The sequence below is a fragment of the Peromyscus californicus genome, unplaced genomic scaffold, assembly GCF_007827085.1.
Source record: "Peromyscus californicus insignis strain IS unplaced genomic scaffold, ASM782708v3 Scaffold_13__1_contigs__length_99412109, whole genome shotgun sequence".
NCBI lineage: Eukaryota > Metazoa > Chordata > Mammalia > Rodentia > Cricetidae > Peromyscus > Peromyscus californicus.
Genome location: NW_026294424.1, coordinates 4,514,445 through 4,541,749, shown reverse-complemented (window position 1 = coordinate 4,541,749; position 27,305 = coordinate 4,514,445). Strand labels below are relative to the sequence as shown.

Below are 27,305 nucleotides of genomic sequence, written 5' to 3'. Positions count from 1 at the left end.
CAAGCTGGCCAGAGTGCCTTCAGTTTATCCCCTCAGCATCTGAACCATGCCTGGCCTCATAACTTTCTTTGTCCAGTACCTACAGAAGTGGCAGTGTGCCAGCTTAAGAGTCAGTCATCAAGTGGCCTCATGTGAACATGATCAGGGTGGCCTGCTGAGATGACTCCACGTAGAGGAGTGCCAGTTGTCCCTGACAGGCAATCCTAGAGCATCCTGCAACCAATAGATTGCAGCAGTAGTGACAGCCAGAGCAGCACCTTGCTCCTCTTATGACTTATAAATAACAATAAACACAGCCTGTTTAAGGTATGCAGATTTGAGATATTTGGGATAATTTGTTCAAAAGTAAAACCTAAATGATGCACTTTCCAGCCAGGGCCTTCATATTGGAGACCCCTGCCTTCCATTCCCTATATGGATCTTTTAACAAAGGTGGCTGGCCAGCCAGAGATCTAGCTATGGCCCACAAGGTGCCATGAATGCTCTTTCTGGACCTTTCTTGATGACAACTCTTCTGGAGATGACCTGCCTACATGCAGAAGAATTTTTTTTTTGGGGGGGGGCAGGTTTTCGAGACAGGGTTTCTCTGTGTAGCTTTGCGCCTTTCCTGGAACTCACTCTGTAGCCCAGGCTGGCCTCGAACTCACAGAGATCCGCCTGGCTCTGCCTCCCAAATGCTGGAATTAAAGGTGTGTGCCACCACCACCCGGCTCAGAAGATTCTTCCTAACAGGGCAAGGACAGATAAGTCATTCTGAAGCTGGTGTGAGGCCTAAGGAAATCATATTCTCCTGGTTCCCATGTGTGAACCTATTGGAGCACTGATATGTCGGTTTTTCTCTCCAAGTTGATGTTTAAAGCAGTATTTGTGAGGCAGGAAGTTCACTGACAAACGGTGTTCGGTGTTCCAAGAAAACTTGAGGGAAATTTCTGAGCATGAAAGTGCTGTTTGTGGTTGACTTTTACTACTACATCTTCAGCATATTAAATTTACAAAAAGCCAGGTATAGTGGCACACACTGTAATCTCAACATTTGGGTGGGTAAATTTTAATCTAGCCTGTGCTACATAGTGAGTTTCATGTCAGCATGAACTAGAGAGAGAGAGACTCTGTCTCAAAACCAAACAAGAGGCTGGCAGATGACCCAAGAGGTAGAGGTGCTTGCCACTAAGCCTGGTGACTTGAGTTTGATCCTTAGGGTCCTTTCACACAGTGAAAGGAGAGAACTGGCTCACACAACTTGTCCTCTGACTGCCACATGTACACACACAATAAATAAATATGATAAAACTTAAAAAATAAATAAAGCCAGATGATGTGGCAAATACCTTTAATCCCAGCACTCAGGAGGCAGAGGCAAGTGGATCTCTGAGTTCGAGGCCAGCCTGGTCTACAGAGTGAGTTCCAGGACAGCCAGGGCTACACAGAGAAACCCTGTCTTGAAAAACCAAAAAAAAAAAAAAGTTTGTTCTGTGCAGGTTAAGGTTTCTGTTTGTAGTTAAAGAATAATTTCCTGTTTGTTCTTTGTTAAATCCTGGTGAGCTAAAGTTTCTATTTGTAATTAAGAATAAGTTCCTGCTGGGCGGTGGTGGCACACACCTTTAATTCCAGCACTCGAGAGGCAGAGCCAGGCGGATCTCTGTGAGTTCGAGGCCAGCCTGGGCTACAGAGTGAGTTCCAGGAAAGGCGCAAAGCTACACAGAGAAATCCTGTCTCAAAAAACCAAACCAAACCAAAACAAAAAAAAAAAAAGAATAAGTTCCTGTTTCTTAGATCTGATGTAAACTGCTTACAAGCCCCATTCACGTGATGTATATCCTTACCCCTGTTCCTTCCTCTTCATTGTATCTTTCTCTGGTGGTGTCCCTCCCTAGGACATGAGAGATGCTTACTTGCTGCAGCTTGTAAGCCCAGCCCCTTGCTGCTTACTACATAGGCTAGCTAGGGTGATGCTGAAGAGCTCTAACCCTGGTGTTGAGGATGAGGGAGAGCTGAGGGGGCTGACCAACCCAGCAACCATCCAGACCCAGAACCAGGGCTATGAGTTGGCCCATCCCATCATCTGCCTCATCTATGATCTGTGGGAGCACGTGAAGGGGCCGGTCCTGCTGACCCAAAGTTGCAGGATCTCCATGACACAGGACAACAGATATCCAAGAGGAGATCCAGTGACAGCCCAGTTTCTACGATATAGCAAAAACCAGACCAATAACTCATTGCAATGAACACTTGCAAGTAATGATATAAGGACTAAAGGGTGTACTGAGACTCACTGTGTGACTTCAGCTTCCACGACAAGATTTTTCTTTCTTTTTTTTCCCCCTTTTTTAAATTTGTTTTATCCTGGGAGGTGGGGGAGGTTGCAAGGGTAGAAAGAGGGAAGATGGGAAGGAGCAGGGAAATGAGGGGGATCGAGATGCATGATGTGAAATCCACAAAGAATCAATTTAAAAAAAAGCTAAATTGGAAAACAGCAACAACAAATAGAAACCTTAACTTGCAAGGACTTAACATAGGACAAGTAGGAACTTTTTTTTTTTTTTTTTTTGGTTTTTTGAGACAGGGTTTCTCTGCATAGCTTTGGCTGTCCTGGAACTCACTCTGTAGACCAGGCTGGCTTCAAACTCACAGAGATCCGTTTGCTTCTGCCTCCCGAGTAACGGGATTAAAGGTGTGTGCCACCACCAATGGGCAGGAACGTATTCTTAACTATCTTATGCAAACACCCCTTAACCTACAGGGTCTGTTGTTCCTGTTTTGATCTCCCATGCCTTAAGTATTCAAAATTAGAAATGCCTACATTTCTCTTAAACTTGTAAATTCACTTTATTCCAGTTATAACAGTTGGAAAAATATGCTCAAAACAATCCAAACACACATTTTACACTGGAGTCAGATGTATGTCTGACAGACATAAACTCCCTTGTAATTACATAAAATGTCAGATTGTAATAGCACAAACATTAACCTTCGGTTTTGATCTGCGATCTGCTTTGTCATTCTCATATGTGAATCAACCTTCCAGGTTGATTACACCTTACAGAAGCAACTCAACTACATTTAAGACAATCTTCATATAGCCTGAGGGTCTCCACCCATCTGTTTTCTAGTTGCTATTTATCCATCCATCCATCCATCCATCGATCCGTTTTCTAGTTGCTAAACCCGTGTAAGCTCAGGGACAGGTGCTCAAGAAAAACAGCATTGTTTTTCTAGTACCATTCTGTTTTGCGGCACTCCAGGAGGGCCTAGTCTGCACTTGTATTATCTGTTAGCCCTCACATTCTTTCTCAGAAGTAGGTAAAATGGATCCCTGGTACCAGGTATGAACGTGCTGAGACTTGCCTAAAATCATGGTGCTGGTTTTCAGAATCAGGTAGAAGGGACTCTGTAACATGAGATGTCCCAAGACCCAAGAATTCCAGACCCTGGCCTTTCCCGAGGCCGGTTCTTCTCAGGCCTTTCTTCTGTAGGACAGTACAGTCCCAGTGAGTACTTGACATTTGTGTTCTCTGCCGAGTTCTGCCTTCCTCACCCCTCGCCTCTGCTCCTGACACACTGGGCAGCTAGCCTGCAGTTTCCTGGGCACGCACATCTCTCCTTTCCCCCAGCTTTGGTACACAAAATGTCTAACTGGATGTTCTCTTTCCGCCTAGTCCTCAAATTTCCTCCAGTTAGGCCTCCCAGATGTCTGGGCTGAACACCTCCCCCTCCCCCGCCGGGACCAAAGTAAAGAGTCCGGGGAGCCGACACGCCCACTCAGAGCCTGGCATTGGGGTGCGGATCCGGGCGGCGTTGCCTGTGGATCACCAGAAAATTGGGGCCTTGGGCCAGTTTCCCGTAGGTCTCGCCAACGACCGAGGAAACTGAGATTGGCATGGAATGACTGGCGAGGATTACTGTTTAATGTTAGCCCCCGCCAAAAGGCCGCTTGAAAACCAAATCAGAAGCCAAGGATCGGTCTCAAGAGCCAGTAGACAAGCTCGCGCGGCCGCCCAAGCAACGACTCCGCCAAGTTCTCGCGGGAGGAGCGTGACTGGCGGTGCTCTCGCGAGAAGTAGAACTCTGGCACGCAAGTGGGGGCGTGGCCGGAAGAAGGTGCATTTCAAAGTGGTAATAGATGGTTTTCTTACCCAATAGAATTGCAAACGAGCCTCCCAAACCGGTAAAGCACGGGAGTAAGGGCGGCGGAGGCCAATGGGGACTGTGAAGGGCGGGCCGGGGGCCGGCCGAGCGGAAGTGGGTCTCGGTGAGGCGGTGGAGTCCTGCTTGAGCGGGTCTCCTCGGCGGCTGGTGGAGGAGGTACGTCCTTGCTCGAGCACGTTGGCTGTGGCGTCTGCCTGATCACACCAGCTCCAAGTAAGACTAGGCTTCACAGGATGGAGGCGGAAAGTCAGGGCAGTGCGGGCGGCTTCTCGACCTGCAGCGGAGTTGGTGCCCGCCAGTCGCGGCTCGTTCGGGCAGCCCGGAACCGCGCCTCTCGGGGTCGGGCCCGCTCAGCCTACTCGGCCCCAGAGAGCGCGCGGATGTCGGAGCCCGGCGCCGCGTTCGCGTCGGAAATAGGGAAGTCTCTATCTGGGTGCCGCTCGCCCACCCGCGGCCTGGCTGGCCGGACCTCTTTTGCAAACCAGGAAACTAAGGTTCAAGGAGGGGAAGAAGGCGTCCAAGGTCACTTTTTTGGCTGGGCGGGCCGATTGGAGAGGACCTGAGCAAGGTTTTTGTTCCCCGCTGACGACGCAGCCATTGTGTGTTGTCGCCGCCGCCCCGCCTTCTTGGGGCCTGCGAGTTTGCTAGGGCACCCAAGCCGCGTGGCGGGCCCTGTCTAAGCTGGGAGAGTGTTGTGGACGCTTGCGGGCCTCGGAACTGGATGGGGTTTGGGCTTCCAGGAGCCGCGTTCTGCCCTACCTATGGTTGGTGAAGCGTGCGATTGAGATTTGTCCCAGCCCTGCACCCTCTAGGGTCCTTCCCTCCTTGGTACATTTGTACACAGGAATAGGAAACTCAACCTGATGCTTAATCCTAAACACTTGCAGTGGACGCCATTGTCTACCTTTTGACTCGAGAGGGACGAGTCCAGATATGGGCGTTGCTCCTTTTGTTTTATACTTGTCTATGCCTGTGGGCGCTTTGAGCTTTCAGTTCCACAGTCTGGTGCTCAGTTTAGGTTGCCTAAGTGGGTGAGGGAGACTGAGGTCTTTTGGCCTGCTCTTGGACGCAGATTAACTCTAGTTCCTCACAGTGGTGAGAGGGAAACCCCACCCCATATACACCCAGGGTTTTGTTTTTGTTTTTAAATGTATGGAGACGCAATTGGGTTCGGTTTTTACCTGTGAGTTCGATATGAAATGAGTGAAAAGATGTCTTGCTGGCCTTTGTATTACATAAACATGAGCTTCCAATTATAATTTTATGAAAGCTTCCTTTGTTTGTTTGGTTTTTGGAGACAGGGTTTCACCGTGTAGCTTTTTGCGCCTTTCCTGGAACTCCCTCTGTAGCCCAGGCTGGCTGCGAACTCACAGAGATCCGCCTGCCTCTGCCTCCCAGTGCTGGGATTAAAGGCGTGTGCCACCACCACCACCCAGCAGGAACTTATTCTTAATTACAAATAGAAACTTTAGCTCACGAGGATTTAACAAAGAACAAGGCCGGGCGGTGGTGGCGCACGCCTTTAATCCCAGCACTCGGGAGGCAGAGCCAGGTGGATCTCTGTGAGTTCGAGGCCAGCCTGGGCTACCAAGTGAGTTCCAGGAAAGGCGCAAAGCTACACAGAGAAACCCTGTCTCAAAAAAAAAAAAAAAAAAAAAGAACAGGAAATTATTCTTTAACTACAAACAGAAACCTTAACCTGCACAGAACAAACTTTTTTTTTTGGTTTTTCAAGACAGGGTTTCTCTGTGTAGCCCTGGCTGTCCTGGAACTCACTTGGTAGTCCAGGCTGGCCTCGAACTCACAGAAATCCGCTTGGCTCTGCCTCCCGAGTACTGGGATTAAAGGCAAGCGCCACCACCGCCCGGCAGTTTTAGTTTTATTTGCTTGCTTACTTAGTTATTATTCCAAGGAAAGTTGGTTTCTCGGTGAGTATATAGTGTTTGTTGCAGTCCTGAACAGTCAAACGATATTGTTTTGTTGGGACTGGAGATTGAACCCAGGGTCTCACACATGTTAGGCAGCTCACTCTACTACTGAGCTACATCTCTGGTCTTTTTCATTTATTATTACTAAATACTATTGTGTGAATATGATGTGGGTCTAGGGCACCCAGGTGCCATGTTGTATGTTTGGTAGTAAGAAGACAAGTTTATGAAGTCAGTTTCTTCTTCCACTGATGTTGCTACTTCGGATTGAATGAAGCTGTCAGGCTTGTATGTAGCAAGTGCTTTACTGCTGTGGTATCTCACCAACTCCTCATTTTACTTTTTTATTTTGAGTCAGAGTCTTGCTAAGTTGTCTAGACTGCCCTTCAACTCACTTGATAGTCCTGTAAGAATCCTACTCCCAAGTCCCTTTGTTTACCTGATATAGACTATAATTTTACATATATTGAAAGGACCCATTTTCCCCCCTAGATCTGAACATCCCTCCCCCTCCAAAAAAGCCAAACTAGTGGCCTGTGCCTGTATCCTAGCTACTCAAGAGGCCTGAGGCAAGAGGATCACAAGTGACTGGGCTGTGGAATGAGTTCAGGGCAAATGAGTCAACCTCCTCCCTCTCTGTGGGGTAGGGTGTATATGCTTGCAGAGAGCAGTGGTGTTGCCTTATCACTGTCTTACTCCTTGAGACCAGGTCTCCACGCCTCAGCAGGCTTCCTGTCTCACCCCTGCCCCCATACACACACAGCATAGGGTTACAGGTGAGCACTCTGCCATGCCTCACATTCTTTCATGGATACTGGAATCGGAACTCAGTGTGTGTGTGTGTGTGTGTGTGTGTGTGTATAGATAGATAGATAGATAGATAGATAGATAGATAGATAGATACTGGTGGGATCTGAACTCAAATTCTCATATATAACTGATGTGTGTGTGTGTGTGTGTGTGTGTGTGTGTGTGTGTGTGTGTGTGTGTGTGTAGAGAGAGCAAGCGCGCGCTCGCACGCAGTGGTAGATCACTTGTCTGGCATGTGCCAGGCCCTAGGTTCAAATCAAAATACTCTCCTACAATTTTTCTCAGTTATTTCTCTGTCATTTTTTTCTAAGCATCTAATGAGCCATATAATTTGAATACAATTCATTGGGAAGAAAAATGGCAACCTTTTGTTTTGTCAAGTATACTAAATGCAGTGGAGTCTGTGGTAAGTGTTTGATTTAGAGTTAGGCTTATTAAATTTAGGAAATGTAGCCTGACAGTGGTGGTAAACACCTTTAATCCCAGAACTCAAGAGGCAGAGAGAGGCATTTGAATTTCAGTGAGTTGAAGGCCAGCGTGATCTACAAAGTGAGTTCCTGGACAGCCGGAGCCACACACAGAGAAACCCTGTCTTGAAAAACAAAACAAAACAGGTGGATCTTCCCTCCCCAAAGATCTAGATTAGAAGTGAATCTTCTCACGTCAAATGATTTAATAAGAAAAAATTCCTGGAAGGTGTACACAAGCCATTTGGGATTTAATAATTCCAGATGTAGTCAAGTTGACTACCAAGAATAGTGATACCTTGTAAAGGTGGAAGGAAGAACCAAATCCACAAAGTTATCCTCTTGACTTTACACACTATAACATGTGTACCTCTCCCATGTACATACAACAGTTTTAAATTTATTTATTCTGAGATAGGATCTTACTGTGTATCCTCAGCTGGCCTCAGACTGGCCTCAAACTCGGAGGTCTGCCTGTCTCTGCCTCCCAACTGTTAATGGCACTGTCATAGAAAAGAGCCTAGAGTGAGGGGTTGGCATCTAGGGTGCCTGAAAGTGAAATACAGTTCTACTTAAAATGCTCGTTTGGACTCGTATTTCTTCCAGTGGTGTTGATATAATAGGAACACTTTATACATAGTAGGAAGTGAGTTGGCTGTACACAGCTTCTTTGAGAAATAGCAGGAAAAAAAGTCAGAAAATTAAACCCAGCTGAACTAAGTTTCAAAAGGTACTTCAGTTGCTTTAAGAGCCACAGTTAGGCAGGTCTGATACTGCAAGCATTCACTCCCCTCCACTTCACATTAATTTGTCTTCCAGTTAACACTTGTAGAAGGACACTACACTTTTTGTTTTGTTTTGTTTTTCAAGACAGGGTTTCTCTGTGTAGTTTTGGTACCTGTCCTGGATCTTGCTTTGTAGATCAGGCTGGCCTCCAACTCACAGAGATCCTCCTGCTTCTGCCTCCCGAGTGCTGGGATTAAAGGAGTGCACCATTACCATCGGGCATCCTGGGTCTTTTAATGGCAAGGACACTGTCACCCTCAAAGTCATTTGCTCATTCTAATCAATTATCTTTAGTATCTGTTATGCGCAAAATACTAGGGAGGTGGAAAGTAGATAAAGCCCTGTTGAGTTGAGGGCTTCCTTTGCACTAAAGGATGGTGGGGCCCTTGCTAACGTCATGGTGCTGGAGGATTGTGTTGTAGGAAACAGGAATTAAGAGTTGGTTACAATTTCCTTCTAGAATACCTCAAATTTTGGTCTTAGCAGAGTATAGATTCTCTGCCAGGCATGGTGGCACACACCTTTTATCAGCCTTCTGAATTCTCAGAATTCTGGACCGGCCACTCGTACATAGACCCTTTCTCAAAAACAAACAAAACTGTGTTCGTGTCACTCGTTTTTCACTAAATCTCAATCATTCGACTCAGGAGCCAGATGCTGGGGTGAAAGCCTGCTAGCTCAGAGAGGCAGAGAAAGTACCCGGGTGACCTTTCTCCTGCACCAACATCCCAAAAAAGGGCCCTTCTCCTTCACCATCTCAAACTCAGTGTCCCTCCCTTCTACTTCCTGTGTGTCTATTTATTTGTCCTCCTGACTTCCTCTTGCTCTTTTTTTTTTTATGTTCACTTCCTGTCAACTGGTTTCTTGCTTTGCCTCTTGATCTATGGCTGACTTTACTTAATCTTGTTTGCATTATTCAAGCAGAAAGCTCTTAGATTAAAGGTGTGCGCCAGTTAATAATGCAAACTAGGGGTTCACAGTGTGATCAAATATCCTGCAACACACAGATACAGAGTCTCAGAACTTGGGGAAGTAGCTCAGTGGTTGAGCATGGCTAAGACCTTGGGTTCTATCCCCACCACTGGAAGAGAAAAACAAAACCCCCCCAAAACAAAAAAGTGTAAATTCTGGTATTTATTGGTTGTGGGTTAGAAAAAATGGTGTTCATCACAATACTTACTTCCATAATCTGGCCAATAGGGTGGACATACAGATTGTCCTTGGATAGCACCTCATCTTAAACATGAAAGTAAATATTCTGACAACCTGTCATCTGTATAATCCAGAAACCTTTGTGATTGGTGAGGGTACATCTATCTACATCCTCAGGCTGATCTGATGGATGCCCTTTCCTGCCTGGATTTGCTGGTTAAATTCAGTCTCTAGATAGATTCCTAAGACTGGCTCCTGTCATAGAGTTCTCTGGCTCTCGGCCATTGTTATCTCTGAAAGAGAAGAACCAGATTTGGAATGGAGTTGGTATAGTCACCAGTAGTGTGGAATGTGAAAGACTCCAGGAAAGCTCCTAGTGATGGGATTATTGGGTTTTTAAGAGACTCGGCTTCAGATTGTAAGAAGCATACAGGTTAGGGTGTCTGTAGCAGCCATGCTTAGTATCATAGAATAGAGGCTAAACATCATAAAATGAGGCAAGAGACTAATGGAACTGCCAAAATGTGCCCGTCACATTTCTCGGCACTCAGCAGACAGGTCTTTCTTTCCCTTCTGCATGTGCCCATGTAGAGACCAGAGAAGGACATCAAGTGTCTTCCTATATTGTCCTCTACATTTTTTTTGCGGGGGGTGCTGTTCAAGACAGGGTTTCTCTGTGTAGTTTTGGCGCCTTTTCTGGAACTCAGTCTGTATCTGTAGCCCAGGCTGGCCTCGAACTCGCAGAGATCCACCTGCCTCAGTCTCCCGAGTGCTGAGATTAAAGGCGTGCCACCACTGCCCGGCTCCTCTGCCTTATTTTTTTGAAACTGGGTCTGACTAAATCTGAAGCTGTGAGGTTCCTGGCATGCTGCCCTGCCTAGCTTTTATGTGGGTGCTGCAGAGGCTTAACTCAGGTCCTCTTGCTTTCACAGCAGGCACTCTAATCCATGGAGCCTCTAACTCATTGTAAAGGGGGGGGGGTTGTTTGTTTGTGGGGTTTTTTTGTTTTTTGTTTTTGAGGCAGGGTCTCTGTGTAGCTCTGGCTGTCCTGGAACTTGTTCTGTAGACCTGGCTGGCCACAAGCTCACAGAGATACACCTGACTCTGCCTCCTGTGTGTCAGGATTAAAGGTGTGCACCACCACTGCCCAGCAAGATATTTTTGTTATAGTCTTCTGAATTAAGATGTGTCCTTGAGGTAGATGGGACGAGCACACATTTCATGGATATGTAAGATACTTCCTAAAACCAGAAGCAAAAATGTACATGGGAATCCAGCAATTACAGTGGGTATGGGACTATTCTATGGTCTGAATTGTACGTTGGGAAACTTGCAAAAGTTGGCTATCTCCTTAGTCCCCTCAGATCCTTGGAAGGGTGGTGAAATAACAAGACAAGAAGACTCCTTGGCTTAGGAAGCTCTCTCTGTTCCTTTCCTCCTGCTAAGGAGCTGGTTTATGTATTTTAGTTTAGCAGCTAAAACTTGTCTTTCTCCTAGAGTTAATCATTTTGCTACATTTGAAATAACCAGAAAGGAGGTCAGAAAGGTCTGCAGGAGTATAGCTAGCTCAGTGGTAGAATACAGGAAGCCTTCTGTTCAAAAAGGAGCTTGGGCAGAAAATGGTGTAATAGTTTGGGTAGTAGACTTTGGGATTACATAGTCAGTTCTATATTCAGCAAGAATTATTTCTTCCTAAAATGAATGTAGGGTAAAGGTACAAATTATATATAAAATGTTCAGCAAAGCATTCAGGTGATTGAAAAGACTGGTAAATTTTCTGTGTGTGGTATATGTACATGTGTGAACTTTGTCTTCAGCGGTGCAAATAGCAACATTTATCGAGTGGGTATCTTTGTTTTTCAGAACTTGGAAATACTGGACATCTAATTGGCTCCAGATTGTAAGCCACAGGATGAGTATTCAGTGGGCATGAGAGATTGAGAACATTCCACCTCCCTATAAACCTTGGTGTATATCACTTCCTTTTCTGTGGATTGAAGCCAGCGAGCACAATGAGTACAGTAAGTTTTTTTGTAAATTTTATTACCAACATGAGTTAGCTATTTTGTCTGTTACAGACATTAAAGAGGACTATAAGCCACATGTTACAGCACTGGCCTCCAGTTCCCAATAACGAGAAGTTGAGATACAAAGACTGAAAGTTAAGGATAGTCTGGGTTACACAGTAACTCTGTCTCTAAAAATAAAATAAATAAAAACAGCTGAAGATATGTCTCTATTGCTTATGCAAAAGGCCCTGCATTACATTCCCAGCAGAACTGAAAAAAATCTGTTGTGGTATACACCTATGTATAATCCAAGTAAATTGTAAATACATCTATAATCCATTGGTAATGGAGGCAAGATGATCAGAGTTTCAAGTTCAGGGCCATACTCAACTAGATAGTGAGATCAGACTCTCTCGGGCTGCAGAGATGCCTCAACTTCCTGTGTGAGAATGAGGACCCGAATTTGGGTCCCCATCACCCACATAAAAACTGGGCGGGATAGCATATATTTTCAGTCCTTAGAGAAGGAGGAGGCTTGATCCCTAGGGCATACTGATGAGCCAATCTAGGAGAAACAATAAACACTAGGTTTAATGAGAGATATGGTCTCATATCTAAGGGCTAGAAAGATGAATTTGGTGGTTAGGAAGCACATGCTACTCTTCCAGAGGACTCCAGTTCCAGGTGGCTCACACCTGTAACTCCAGAACTAGGTGATCTGCCACTTTCTTCCGGCCTATGTGGGCACCAGGCATGCATATAGTATACACACACACACACACACACACACACACACACACACACTCACTCACTCACTCACTCACTCAGACTTTAAAAAAAAAAACAAAAGCTAAAAAAAAAAAAATGAGTAGAGACACAAGAAAGGCCTCTGCTTTTGCCTTTGGCCTTTACAGATGTATTAACTGCTATTTACAGGCCTGTGAAATGGTTCAGTTGATAAAGGGCCCTTTCTGACAAGTTTGATTCCCAGGACCCACATGGTGAAAAGAGAGAACTGACTTCTCTGAGTTTGAGGCCAGCCTGGTCTACAGAGTTCTACAACCAGAGCCACACAGAAACCCTGTCTCAAAACAAAAACAAAAACACTGGGCAGTGGCAGCACTCGGGAGGCAGAGGCAGCCAGATCTCTGTGAGTTCCAGGAAAGGCACAAAACTACACAGAGAAACCCTGTCTTGGGAAAAAGAAGAGAAAAAAAAAAAACTGGGTGTAGGCATATGGCCAAGAGCACTTGTTGCTCCTCCAGGGGACCTGGGTTCAGTGGCACCTCAGAATTCTAACTCCAGTTCAGAAGGTCTTGTGCCCTCTTCTGGCCTTCACAGGCCTGGAAGTGGTACACAGAAGACATGCATGCTGGCAAAATATTCGTATATGTAAAATGGGAAAAAAAATAATAACGAATGACTTTTCACTTTTGCTCACATCTGGGAGTCAACTCTGGTTCAGTACAAGCAGATAGATACAGGCTGGAAGCACTTGTGCTCTAGAGTAACTAACTTGTCTTAAAGTTTTTCCACTTGGAACTTTTTTTCTTTGGGGAGTTTTTATGACCTCAGGTAGTAATGTAGATGTGCATGTAGATCAAGTGTTTGTTGATAAATCATGTTTACTTTTGAATAATTTGGTATAAATGTAACTTTACTGTTTATAAAGATGAAAGTAAATTCTATGTTAATGAAATAGATACACTTTTTTATATAAAGAATTAATCTTGGTCTGGCAAGATGGCTCATTAGGTAAGGTGTTTACCAATGAGCCCCACAATGAGCTTGATCCCCAGGCTCCACACGGTAGAAGGAGAGAATTGATTGCTGAAAGCTGTCCTCTGACTTCATGTTGTAAGCATGGTAGCACAAGTACAAGTGCATTCGTGCATATGATAAATGCTTAAAGAAAAAGATAGTGAATTAGTTGGGCATGTTGTTACACACCTTTAATCCCAGCACTTGGAAGGCAGAGGCCAGCCTAGTCTACAGGATAGCCAGGGCTACACAGAGAAACCCAATCTCAAAAAGCAAAAAAAAAAAAAAAAAAGTAAAGTTGACTGGAAGTATAACATCTTTGGTATTTTTTTAACTTTGCTTTCTGAGTGCTGTGATTAAAGGCATGTGCCAGCATGCCCGGCTAGTATTTTGATTTTATGATCAGCATTTCTAAGAATGCCACTTCAAATAAATCTGTAGTATTTAAGGCCATTTCAGAAACGTTGGAAATTCTGTCCTAATCCCAAACCAGAATTGATTTGATTATCTTTTTTTTTTTTTTAATGAAACTCAGATTAATTTGCACAGATTAAAAATTTTAAACATTTATTTTTGAGGTAAGGTCTTCTATGTATCCTTGGCTAGCCTGGAACTCAAAGATTCACCTGAAATTCTAAAGACATGTGCCACCATACCTGGCAAACAGCAATTAAAAAAAAAAAATCAGACATACAGGTGGTGGTGTACCCCTTTAGTCCCAGCACTCAGGAGTCAGAGTCAGGACGATCTCTGAGTTTGAGGGCAGCCAGGGCTACATACAGAAACCTTGTCTCAAGAAAAAGAAAAAAACGAACGAACAAAGAAAAAAAAAATCAAACATACTGGAGCAGTATAATCTAAGGATGTACTGGTTTGGTAATTATATGCTGAAGAATAATGGTAGGAAGATGCTACAAGTCTTGTTTGTAATTAAACCATTCTGTTTCTGTAAGAATAAAAAATACATGTACAGTAAAAACACTAATTCTTAATCTAACAGTAATCTTGAATCTAAATGGAGGTGTTATAGGCGGTGTTGGCATTGTGTGGCATGTCATTGTGTTCACTATAAAGTGTATGAGTTATGTGTTCAGAACCAAAGCTATAGTGAAGTCATGATGCAACATTGGCAGATGATACGAGAAATATCAGTTCTTGATGCATTTGGTTTTGAATTAATTTTTGGTCTTTGTAGGTTCAGAAAACATTGCTGTTGCAAAATTTTTTTCACGGCCTACCCTCCCCCCATTCAGTTATGTGACCATACATGGGATTGTAAAACATAGTTGGATTTGTTTGCTTGCTTTGTTGTTTTGGTTTCTTTGGTTGGTTGGTTTATTTTCTTTTTTCTAATGATTTATTTATTTATTTATTTATTTATTTATTTGGTTTTTCGAGACAGGGTTTCTCTGTGTAGCTTTGCACCTTTCCTGGAACTCACTTGGTAGTCCAGCCTGGCCTCGAACTCACAGAGATCCGCCTGGCTCTGCCTCCCGAGTGCTGGGATTAAAGGCGTGCGCCACCACCGCCCGGCCTATTTTTATTTTATATACATTGGTGTTTTGCCTGCATGAATGTTTGTGTGAAGGTGTCAGATCCCTTGGAACTGGAATTACAAACAGTTGTAGGGTGCCAGGAATTGCCATCTCTTCAGCCTTGGCTGCCCTGGAACTAGCTCTCTGTAGACCAGGCTGGCTTTGAATTCACAGAGGTCTTCCTGCCTCTGCCTCTGGAGTGTTGAGATCAAAGACATGCAACACCACCTCCTGGAGCTTGTTTTATTATTATTATTACTTATTGAATGATTGATTGAGATAGGATGTCAGTGTATAGCACTGTCTGGCTCGGAACTTCCTATATAGACCAGGGTGCTTTTGAACTAACATAGATCCTCCTACCTGTCTCCCAAAGTGTTGAATTAAAGGTGATCCTTAAGAGCCGTGGTCTAAAGAAGGTTGCCTAAAGGTCCTTTGCCCTTTAGTCCTTACTGACAGCACCTCCTTCAAGGTTGCATAGATGGTTCAAATTCAGAGCAAGTGTTTTGGAACAATAAAAGTTTCTTATCAGGTGTAAAAATAGCATTCTGAGCTGGGCATAACACAAACCTTTACCCCTAGCACTCTGAAGGCAGATACAGGCAGATCTCAGTTCTGGGACAGCCAGGGCTACACAGCAAGGTGAAACAACAAAAAGTACTGGATTTCTTTTTCTCCCTGTGCTTCAGAGATGCCAAGTTTTGTAGTGGGTGGGATACTGTACCGTGTGTGTGTGTGTGTGTGTGTGTGTGTGTGTGTGTGTGTGTGTGTGTGTGTGCGTGCGCGCGCATGAGAACAAGTTAAACCGTTCTCCTGTTGACTTTTTTACTCTTCCTGAAACTCTGTCAAGTCTAGAGTTCATGCAACTGCTTCTTTTCCCTCTTGATGACTTTAGAGAAACCCTCAAAGAAAGCGGCGTGGTGGAACAGTAAGTTCTAGACAAACCCAGAAGCGAACTCGGGAAACAACTTCAACCCCTGAGATTTCCTTGGAAGCAGAACCCATAGAACTCGTGGAAACTGGTAAGAGCCAGGAATACTGGACTGTATGTAGTGTGTAACAATAGAGACAGTATGGTATAGTCGGTAAACATGTGAATTGGACCCAGTTTGTGTTTATTAATGCCTACTGTGAGGCCTCGTGGAAAGTCATACTCCCACCCACCCATATTTATGTTTATGAGTGTTTTTGCTTACATATATGTCTGTGTACTACATGTGTGCTTGGTGCCCACAGAGGCCAGAAGTCATTATGTTCCCTGGAACTGGAGTTTACAGATGGTTGTGAGCTGCCCTGTGGGTGCTGGGAACTGAACTTGAGTCTTTTACAAGAGTAGTAAGTATTCATAACTCCTGAACTATCTCTCTAGCCCCAGGTCACACTTTCTGGACCTCTGTGGTGGGGAAAAATGTTAGTATATAGGGCAAGTTGAATTGATGCCATAAAACCCTTGGGACTGTGTGTGGCAGATTGTACCGTACAAATGTTGGCTGTTGGAAGCTCTTGCACTTTCTTTATATGTATGTATAATCTTAGACTTACCTATGCAGCTTATAGCTACAATGAGTAAAGCTGCCCCCTTTGGTATTGTGGTCACTTCATGGATTTTGAAGTAGCCACTTGGCTCAGCTATTTCACCCCGTGTAGCTTTGTGAGATACTTGAGTTTCCTCTTCTGGTGTTCATTAAGACAAAACTTCCTAAAGAAGGCAAGCTTGTCAATAGAGCTATCATTACTAGAGCTTGGGAAGAGGCCAGATAGGATTTTTTTCTCTTGCCTGCACAGGAAAGTGTCAGATGGCTTGGATCAAACCCCTTTACTCTGTTATTTTTTATAACTCAAGCTCAAGAACTGATATTTTAAATGTTGTTTTGAGACGGTTTCTTTGTATAACAGTCCTGGCTGTCTTGGAACTCACTCTGTAGAGCAGGCTGGCCTTGACTCACAGAGATCCACCTGCCCCTGCCTCCCGAGTGCTGGGTTTAAAGGCGTGCACCACCACCTCATTGCTCCAAAAACTGATAATTTAAAGAGAAGCAGTGGGCTGTGGACACAGATCAGTGTGGTAAGGGCACTTGTTTAATGTTCACCCCTTAGCACTACTACAAAGAAAAAACAATAAGGGGGTTATACAATGTGTGTGTGCTGGCGAGTAGGAACTTTTCTCCATCTTAGAGTTAAAAAGAAGCTACTTTGTGTAAGATAGACTTCTCGGTGTTTTCTGTTTGGTCTCAGTTGCATTTTTCACAGTGAATCCTTTAGAACCTTTACTCTTCACCTACAGATTTAAGGCTCTGGAATTCTATTCCCAAAGGAGGTCTTTTTCTTACATGTAACACTAAACACACACGTGGACTCAGTCTCAGGGTTTAGAAGGATATAGCCGCTTCCAATGAGGCACTTGTCATGCTGTTGGAAGTTCTGTCACCTTTGTGAGGTGGTATACACAGGCAGCCCATTAGGGTGTTTCTTTTGGAAGAGCCAGTTGTATCTACCAAAAAAGAATGACTCATAAATTATGGTCTATGAATCATTAAGTAGTAGCCATTCGTTTTCATAAAGAATGAGAGGCAATTGGTACATTGTATTTTTGTGTGTATATAAGTGTGGGGAAGAGGCAGGCAGACAGACAAGTTTTTGGGGTTTTGTGTTTTTTTTTTTTTTTTGGTTTTTGGCCTCTTTTTATTTTTGTTTTTCAAGACAAGAGTTCCTCTGTATAGCCCTGGCCATTCTGGAACTCACTCTGCAGACCAGACTGGCCTCAAAATTACAGAGATCCATCTGCCTCTGCCTGCCAAGGGCTAGTGTGTCACTACACATAGCACTGGGAAATTTAATACAAGCAGAAGCAGATAAAACAAGTTAGAATGTGTTACTCATACTGTTTATAAAACCTAAACCTCACCTGGCAGTGTTGGCGCACGCCTCTAATCCCAGCACTGGGGAGGCAGAGGCAGGCGGATCTCTGAGTTCAAGATCAGTCTGGGCTATATAGAGTGAGTTCCAGGAAAGAAGCCAAAGCTACACAGAGAAACCCTGTCGGGAGTGGGGATCTAAACCTCATATATTTTAATGCTAATAGCAATCAGGAAAAAATAGTTGTAAGTGGTTTTTGCATGCCTTCCCTAATTAATGAAATTGTGATGCCTGAGCATGATTGTGTGGGTGGGATGAAACCACTCAGACATTTGTCCCCACATGTACACCTCTGGACCTCAGTAAATCCGTAGAGCCCACTTAAGAAAATGCTGGTCAGGCGCTTGGTTATCATTTTTGAAAGGGAGTTGGTCTGGATGTTTTTTGTATTGTGTGTGTTGGGATTTCATTTGACACAAGTTTATACCATGTTTGTAATGTGGACCAAGCCTGAGGAGTGCAGCCCTATCCTAATACTTGTTGAATTGCTTTATTTTGAAGCTGGAGATGAAATCGTGGACCTCACCTGTGAATCTTTGGAGCCTGTGGTTGTGGACCTGACTCACAATGATTCTGTTGTGGTAAGCAGTTGAGGGAAAGTTGGCTGGTTTGGGCAGGAGTCCCTGGCCCATATCTGCATCTGAAGCCTGGGTTACTGGTCAGGGTTAGGAAGATTGTGAAAGGGACTAGAGAGATGGCTCAGAGGTTAAGGAACCTGCTTTTCCAGAGGACCTGGGTTCAATTCCCAGCACCCACAGGGCAGCTCACAACCAGCTGTAAATCCAGGTCCACGGTATCAGTGCCCTCTTCACTTGGCTCTGTTGGCATCAGGAACACTGAAGGCAAAACATCCATACACATCAAGTAATTGTGAAGGGAAGGTCCTGTATTCAGTAACAGGAGCCCCTAATGAGAAATGTGTCAGGAAAAGCACCTGTTGTGGCTCTTGTCTCCTGTGGACTAGATCTGCTTGACTTTTGACCTTTCTGCGGCAGCAATCCTAGTTCCGTAGTTTGAAATGTGTAAACTTGGACATGACTCTTTGAAATGGGATAAGCTGCCAGTGTTGGTACTATATTGTATTAAGAGAGACCTGTTTGGGTACCTTGCCTTGCATGAAGTACAGTAGTTAGCAGTATGTTTATACCTCTGACCTGGAGGGAACTGGGAATATTGACTTTGTGCTGCCATTAGGTTTCAGAAATAGTTACCAGTAAACATGACTCCAGGGAAGCAGCTACCTAGTCTATCTAACACCTGCTGCCACAGCTCTTTTATGACTCCAGGGAGGACAGAATTTGAGAGACTGTATTCCATGTATATCCTGCTAGAACTAAGGCCTAGTCTGGTCAGGGTTATCAGAAGTTACTTCTGATAGACCTATTCCATGGTATTGGAACACCCCTACACACACACATACATCCTACCTCCATGTGTCTTTTGGATCTGGTCAACTAATTGATGAGCATCTTAAGGACAAGTATGCTATTCATTTTAATTAAACACCTTTTGATTACAGTATGCCAGAACTGAAGCTGTGGAATAGAGGTTGAGCCACCTTGGATAGCATTGGACAAGTGTGTAGCAGTTGGTACTCAAAAAAGGACAGCAGACAGGGAACAGAAGTGTTAGTAATCTAATCTTCCATTTGTCTCAAACTGAGGTTTGAAATTCTGAGTGAGTGCCTAGCAACAGACTGCCAGAACAAAGACATATCACGTTGTTTCCTAATTTATTTAAAACTTTGAGAGAAAGAGTTTACTGAGAAGCAGTACAGAAGCCGGATGTGGCACATACCTTTAATCCCAGCACTCAGGAGGCAGAGACAGGCAGGTCTCTGTGAGTTCAAAGTCAGCCTGGTCTACAAAGTGAGTTCCAGAACAGCCAGAGAGACACAGAGAAACCTGTGTCTCTGAAAGAAACAAAATGAAGATGTGGGTAACCGGGAGCCAGGTGTTGTGGTGCGTGCCTCTGGTCTTGACCACTTGACGGGCAGTGTTCCTGGGTTATGTAGTTAAGGAAAAATGAAAACATGATAGCATGGAGCTGCCAGACAAGAGATAGTATGGTTTTAGTTAGAAATCCCTAGGTTGTCCTGATGTCATCTCTGTTATCCTCACAAAGACTGATGAATTCAGGGACATTGGCTCCCATGTAAGCAATGGCTCTTCTGGAAATGGATTAGAACTGTTTGAAATAAACAGGAACAGGTTTAATTGTAAGTGGCCTCCTCTGTGAAAGCATTGACTTTTGTTGTTAGTTCCTGTCAACTTCCTGAAGTTCTATAAAGAGTATAATTTAGTACCTTAGCTAAAGCTACATTGCAGTTGCTAATGCTGAAAAGTGGCACCAAATCCTTTTTCTTCCTCTCTCTTCCCCTATGTCAGCGTAATAGAAATAGATACAGTTTATTGAAGGAAAGCATTCCTGAGGATGGAAGTGGGCTGGTAAACAGGGAAAGGGCTCAGAAAGCCCCAAATCCCTTTTCTTAACAACTCAACATCTACCCATAATGTACCAGGCCAGGTCCTGACAAGGGAGCTGGGATTCTACCTCCAAGAAGACAGTGATCTTCTGCTGGGTGTCAGATCATCATTTCCCCTCCCGTGCCTTTGTCTAGACTGCTTCCCCCACCCCCCACCCCCCAGACAGGGTTTCTCTGTGTAGCTTTGCGCCTTTCCTGGATCCTCTGTAGACCAGGCTGGCCTTGTAGACTGCTCTTGCTACACAGGTTTCTTCCCTGGGCTTTCTTGCCTTTCTACATCCTTGGTTTAGGCTCCATGCTAATCTGCCCCACTCCAGATTAACCTATTGAAACTTTGTAAGGATGGCAATGAGTGGAGTCCTTGAGTGAGCCTGGAATAGGAATAGTGGTGATGAGGGAACTGTCCTGACAGTGACTGAATGGGCAGGAAGTTAGAGAAAATTCCAATGAAGTAGTGTGGAGACAGGAGGCTTGGGTTCTTGTTTCAGAGTTAGTGTTGGGTTTGTTACAGAAAGTACCTCATGCTTGTCCCAGCCATATAAGAATTGTATTTGGTAGCTCTTTTCCCCAGTCAATCTCCATTTGTTGTTTATTGTAATGAATCATCAAAGGCCATTAAATTATTAACTAAAAACATGGACAAGCATATATGTTAGGGATTCTGAACTGTCTTCAGGTTGACCTTAGACTCCTACTGGAGCATTGTAAGAAGTGAACTTGCTGATTCCACTAAAAGCTTATTAGAACGGACACATTTGTACCCTACCCTGGTTGAGCCTTAGTGTGGCCTTTGTATGTCTAGAATAGGAATTCCTGAACACCCGATTTGGGGGAAGTTTTCAATACATCTTGAGCCCTGTTAAGACTAAAATGTAAGCAGATTCTTGTGTGTTGTTCCAACTCTTAGATGAGTCCAAAGACATAAAGAGTTAAGAGAAATTTTAAAATATAAGCAGTGAGAATCCCTCATACTAGGTACTGGGAATTGAATTTGGGGGCTCTACACAAGCTGTGAAAGTGCTCTTCCACTGATCTTTTTGTTTGGTTTGGTTTTTGGTTTTTTGGGTTTTTTTCGAGTCAGGGTTTCTCTTTATAGCGGTGGCTGTCCTGGAACTCACTTTGTAGACCAGGCTGACCTCAAACTCACTGAGATCCACCTGCCTCTGCCTCTTGAGTGCTGGTATGAAAGACTTGCACCGCCACAGCTGACTAGGGCCAAAATTTTTGCTGCAAAGGAGTCCAAGTGGAGGGTATGAGAGTGTGGCACAGGAGTGGACCCTGGGGCATTCACAGTTTGCTCTTTTCCAAAATGGTGCCTCCTGTGTGATGAAAAGGAAAGGAAAACATACAGCCATTTCTCCTGTGGCTTGAATGTTCCCCTTATCCACAGTGTAGCACTGACTGGAGTTGAACTGGCGGAAATTGTCAGTGTACAAACTGGGTGTTGTGATACGTACCTCTAACCCAGCACTTTGAAGGTGAAAGGAAGTAGATGGGAAACCAAGAATCATCTTCAGCTATATTAATGTATGTTCTAAGCCACCGAACAAGTGTATGTCCAGTTCTTGTTAAAAAGACTGACTCAAGCTAATACCCAGTTGATCTTTTTTTTTTTTTAAAGATTTATTTATTATATATACAGTGTTCTGCCTACATGCCAGAAGAGGGCACCAGATCTCATTACAGATGGCTGTGAGCCACCATGTGGTTGCTGGGAATTGAACTCAGGACCTCTGGAAGAGCAGTCAGTGCTCTTAACCGCTGAGCCATCTCTCTAGCCCCCAGTTGATCTTTTTTATAACATCCAGTAGCACAAACCCTGCAACGATTCTGTCATTGGCATTTGCCATGTTGGCCTAAGGTGCAATGACTCAGCCCAGTGAGATGAGCTAGACCTCTGTTTTTGTGAACAGAATGTAGCTTCCTCCAGACAATAACCCTACCTCTGGTCTTGTACAGGCTCCCAGATATGGGCTGGGTAAGATCCAGCATATTGGCTCGTAGGAGACATTGGTCTGGAGAATTACACATTTCCTTTCCCTAGGAGTAAGGGAGGACTGGGAGCCTCATGGGATTCTTGAGAGTCAGACATATATATTGGAAGCAAGATGTGTGTTTTATCAGTTAAAATGTCAGAATGTTTATAACACTCTCTTTTTCTCCCCCTTCTTCAGATTGTTGAAGGTGAGTAGTTTTATTTCCTTTTCCCCTGGGTTTAAAGAAAATTGTTGTGAATAAATGCCACAGCATTGCAGGCTTTGGTTAGACCTGTTGGCTTTACTGAAAATCTCTGCCCATGATGTCAGGGACTGAGCTTTCTCCTGAGAAGGCAAATGAGTAGCCTCTGCTCCTGGACAGGACTTCTTGGGGTGGAGCTAGTACGGTGGGAGTTTCTCTCTGGAGGTCTCAAGGGGAGGGAGGATCTTCAGAGACACTAAGGTAGGATGGTGAGGATGGCTGAAAATGTGGCTTTTCCTTAGAAAGGAGAAGACCAAGAAGAAATGGGAGGAGGTTGCGCCAAGACCATGCTGATAGCTGTGTGGTGAGCAGTGATGATGAGGAACTGTCTAGAGACAAAGATGTGTATGTGACTACCCATACTCCTCGAAGCGCCAAGGATGAAGGAGCTACAGGACTCAGGTAATGTGCTCTGCTCCTGTTGTGCTGGGTGGAGGCCAGGGTATACAGATGCTGCACTTGCCAGCAGGTATATAAGCTCTTGCTCTAGAACAAGTATCTGCCAAAAAGCCAAGCTTACTTGGTATGCAGGGCTGGGCTCAGCTGTGTGCTCAGGATAGACCAATGGACAGACAGACAACTGTATCAGGAGACAAACATACCCACAGTGACTGGGTTATGTTACAGGTGACACTAGCAGGAGTGATGGAGGCAAAGGAGGTGGGTGGGCCTAGGTGTCCTTATCTTTTCTTCTAGACCCATTCTCTCTCTCATCTCCCTTTTCATGGCCATTCCAGCCCAACACTTCAAGCTGTTAATTTTTGGGGTGGGGGTAGGGGTTTGAGACAGGGTTTCTCTGTGTAGTTTTGATGCCTGTCCTGGATCTCGCTCTGTAGACCAGGATGGCCTTGAACTCTGGCTCTGCCTCACGAGTGCTGGGATTAAAGGCTCAAACTATTAATTTTATCTTCAAATTTTTTGTGTGCCTTTTTTAACTCAGCAGAAGAGAGAGGATTGATTTGGTAGAAGATATTGGCTGCATATATGAAGCTACTTTATAGGATGTAATCAAGTATTTGAGTTTACCTAGAAACTGATGCAGGGCACTGTGATTTTAGGCCCTCAGGTACTGTCAGTTGTCCGATCTGCATGGATGGATACTCTGAGGTAAGTAACCTGCTTGTATCTCCTGTAAGTTTTTTCTGCTTTTTCTGCTGTAACCCTGCCCCTTTGTTTTCACTGGCCTCAATGATGCTTGGGTTAGGGTTCTTGGTGACAAGGGATACTTTAAAGCTGTTCCTTTTTAATGTCTTCTAGATTGTGCAGAATGGGCGCCTCATTGTTTCTACAGAATGTGGCCACGTCTTCTGTAGCCAGTGCCTCCGTGATTCCCTTAAGAATGCTAACACTTGCCCAACTTGTAGGAAAAAGATCAACCATAAACGGTACCACCCCATTTATATATGAAATGTTCAGAACTGCTCAGGATAGACCAATGGACAGACAGCCAGGCTGGCCTTTCTGCATGGTATCTGCCTCCAGTTTCCTGAGCTCAAAAAGACTTTAAAAATCAATGTCTGATGTAAACTGCTCTTTTGTTTTCCAACCCCTTAGATCCTTTTGTTTTCTCCAGTTTGATGCCATGGAGCAGGATCCAGGGATCCTCCCAGGTCAGCTCAGCATCTCTGCTCCTCTGGGTTTTCTGAGCCAGGAGTAGGAGAAAAGGAGTCAGGTATATTGGAGTTTGAGTAGCATGGCTCCAGCCTCTTTATGGAGCTTACATGTTGGCCAAGAAGTTTCCCTGTTGGGAAAGTTTGCCCCAACTCTTCTGGGTGCAGAACCTTCCCAAGGCATCTGCCAGTTAGCTATTCTGCCTGCCACACAGTGACCTGGCCAGACACAGTCCATCCAGCCCAAGGATCCCAGTACAGAAGCTATGAAAAGCCCAGCTGGTGGACTTGTATTTTTCTTTTAGAGCAGAGGTGACCTGTGATTCTGCCTGCACCTTATCATTGATGTGCAGTGTTTTCTGCAAATCAAGAGACCCTCTGCAGGGCAACCATGTTTCCTAAGAATGAGAAAGTGCAATAAAGCCCGTTCTTCACCCTCTCTTCAGCAATCCGGAAGATGTAGCACTGCTAGTGTCCTCAGCCCAGTGTTGCCTATGGGAGCAGTGCCCATCCCACCCCATCTCTGTTCACCAACTGTTCTCAGGAACCCTACACATGCTCCAGAGTTCTTTGCCTGGCACAGAACATTCAAGGCCAATAGGACAAGCAAGTTTTTTAGTATCCTCTCTTTTCTGCTAAGATATGTCCTGTGTGCTCCACAGTGCTCTCCAACCATCAGTTTTTCAGTTCCCATTGCCTAATGTCTGCCCGAGCATAGATAGCAGGAGGTGGTAGCAGTAACAGTGGCCTTATCAGCTCTTCACTTCCATGCTTTTGCCCACGTCACTGTTGCCTGTGTTTCAGAGGTGTTGCCCTACTCAACCTGCCACTACCCTGGTTTTCCCATGCCCCTTGAGTAGATAGATAATTCCAAAGCTGCTCTTCTGGCCAGTTGGGCTTTGATCCTCTAGATTTTTGACTGCTCTGTAGGTTTTGGTCAGCAAAGCATGGTATCTCTTCCTCCCCATGGGACCACATAATAATTTCTGCTCCACTCCATATGTATGGGAGCCTCTGGTGCTCTCGGAGGCAGTGAGGTGGTAAATTGCCCCTGGGGACACCAGGCACAGGGTGGCTTGTAGAGGATAGGCCTTCAGTGCCAGCCTGCCTCCACCTCCACACTACTTCCTCAGAGGGCTTCTAGCCAAACCAATAGCCTTTTTGTGTGAAACATCTTTGAGGTGGGTGGGAAAGGGACCACTGGAGCTTTGCTAGCAATAACTGACTTTGAGTTTACTATTCTGAAGGAGCAGGGACTCAGCACAGAATTCACTTTAAATGGAGCTGAAGGAGTGTCCCTCCTCTGTGTGAAAAGAAAAGAGTTTTATTCTTCATTCTGACTTTTTAAACTGTTTGACTTCCAGTTAGTTTGAATGAGAGTAATAATTTTTTTACATGGATTCAGAGGGTAGGAGCATTAGCTCTCATCATTGTGATGTGTGGTGTGTGCCCTCCCCTTGGATGTCACAGCCATTGAGTTCCTTGGGGGCCTCATGGACTTGCTCTTGTTAGTTCTTATGATAGCCAGACTTCAAAGAGCCAAGGTGACCATGCAGCCAGTTCACTGGTAAATATGGTGACACCCACTTAAAATTCATTTTCTCCTTAAAGACAGTTTATGAAGTTGATCATAAAAGTTCTATTACTTCATCCTAAATTAAATTGAGAAAAAGATGTGTTTAGTTCTACTAATCAGAAACTGCACCACTAGGAAAAGGTTGGTATAGAGAAAAAAAATCCCTTTCCTTTTTCTTTAATGTATATAGTTTAACTCTCTTTGTTACATTTAAACTATGCTCATGGATATCAGTCTGTTTTGGACTCCTGCTAGTGTTATAAATGGAAATAAAACAATTTGAATCATTATCTTTCATTCATTAATTTGCTCTTTGGAACCTTTACCTTAAGGTGTCTGATGTTCATTCAGTGTTATTTATACTTGGTGTGGGCAAGGGAATTTAGTTCATGAAGAAGATGACATTCATAGAACCACATCCAAGGCCTGGGAATGTCCAAGAATAGTCTACTGAGAGAGGTGTTGCTGGCTGGAAACGAAAGTTCCAGAGACATTGATGTGAACATCACTAAGGTTGCCCTTGGAATATTACAGGTGCACACTGCTTTTGACCACTCACACAGAATTTGTGCTTTGGGTGAGTCAGCCCCAAAGTGCATGGACATAACCCTGCCATAGGAAAGCTGCCAGAGCAAATAGAGCTCTGCCTATCTCCATAAAGAGCTACCATTCACTGACTACTACTTTGTGACTACCCTGGTATCAGCCACTTCACTGGTTGATGATGAGAAAGCTATATTGCTTCTCTCTTTGTGGCATGTATATTAGAGAATACAGTCTCCCAATCAAATGGACAATCAGAAAGTGTCATTTGACCTCCCCAAAGGGGTCAGGCCCACAGGTTGAGATCAGCTGCTCTAGCAGGAAATATAACCTATCCAGAGGGTCCTTGCTAAGGAAAATTTTGAATTCTTACCCTGAAGTCAGTGTACTTCAGGGAGTGAAGATAGGAAAAAGTTCAAGCACAACCCTCCTCCCCCCATACACACATTGTTTATGGCAAGATGTTGAGAGAACCTTCTTGTCAGCAAGAAATAGACCTTGTAGACTTCATGTGCCTAGTGCTGGCAGACCAGATACTCCTGTAGCTTCATAGAGCCTTGTACTGTCATTAACACCTACCCCCCAACGTGCTCACATTCATACCGTTCCTGAATCGAAAGGCTCAATAGCAATGCTGCCCTGAACTTAGTGGGCTTGGTATAGAAAAGGGGGATCCTCAAGGCAGACTACAGGAAGGAGATGTTTGTAGGTTATTTTTGTAGTTGTCTTTGCTACCTATGTTTTGTTGATAGAGCAAATCAATGTTTTAAAATTTTGTCTTATTAATAGCATCTTTGCCAGAGTCTTTTACTCCAACCTAATTTTTAGTGTTTTACATTCAGGTACACATCTGCAATTAAATTGTTCCTCTTCCTTAACTCTCAGACTATTCCGTTTTAATTGAACTTACTGGTTATGTACCTACAGTTAAGTGCAGATGATGAACACCTTTATGTTTCAGCATTTTGTTTCTTTTTTTTGGTAGGGGCCTCGAGAGATGGCTTAGTAGCAATTAAGGTTAACCCAGATTGCTCTTCCAAAGGACTTGGGTTTAATTCCCAGCAACCCACACAGTTGCTCAGAATTATCTGTAACTCCAATCATGGGGATCCAATACCCTCTAATGATCTCATTAGACACTGCATACACAGACATCACATGCAGGCAAAACATCCATGCATATAGAATCACTCTAAAATATTTTTAGGTTTCTTAATTTTGTTTCATGTGTATGTAGTGTGGAATGCTTTTGTACACTGGTTTAATAAAATCACTGATTGGCTGATAGCCAGGCAGGAAGTATAGGCGGGATAAGCAGACAAGGAGAATTCTGGGAAGAGGAA

At 44.3% G+C, this 27,305-nt stretch overlaps 1 protein-coding gene across 1 annotated transcript; it reads left to right on the top strand.

Annotated features, from left to right (window-relative positions):
- The first annotated feature begins 4,187 nt into the window (after positions 1-4,187).
- Rnf4 (ring finger protein 4) lies at positions 4,188-25,709 on the top strand. The gene is made up of 8 exons (XM_052736192.1): positions 4,188-4,359; positions 11,153-11,310; positions 15,490-15,616; positions 18,012-18,091; positions 22,170-22,179; positions 22,476-22,635; positions 23,292-23,340; positions 23,491-25,709. The coding sequence occupies exons 2-8, from the start codon at positions 11,302-11,304 to the stop codon at positions 23,638-23,640; spliced, it is 585 nt and encodes a 194-aa protein (XP_052592152.1). The 5' UTR covers positions 4,188-4,359; positions 11,153-11,301; the 3' UTR covers positions 23,641-25,709.
- Positions 25,710-27,305: the final 1,596 nt, after the last annotated feature.

Bases quoted from the DNA above. Each gene is read 5' to 3' on its own strand.
- Rnf4 (XM_052736192.1), top strand. The intron at 15,617-18,011 runs GTAAGAGCCAGG...TTTATTTTGAAG, and splicing joins CATAGAACTCGTGGAAACTG to CTGGAGATGAAATCGTGGAC. The intron at 22,636-23,291 runs GTAATGTGCTCT...CTGTGATTTTAG, and splicing joins GAAGGAGCTACAGGACTCAG to GCCCTCAGGTACTGTCAGTT.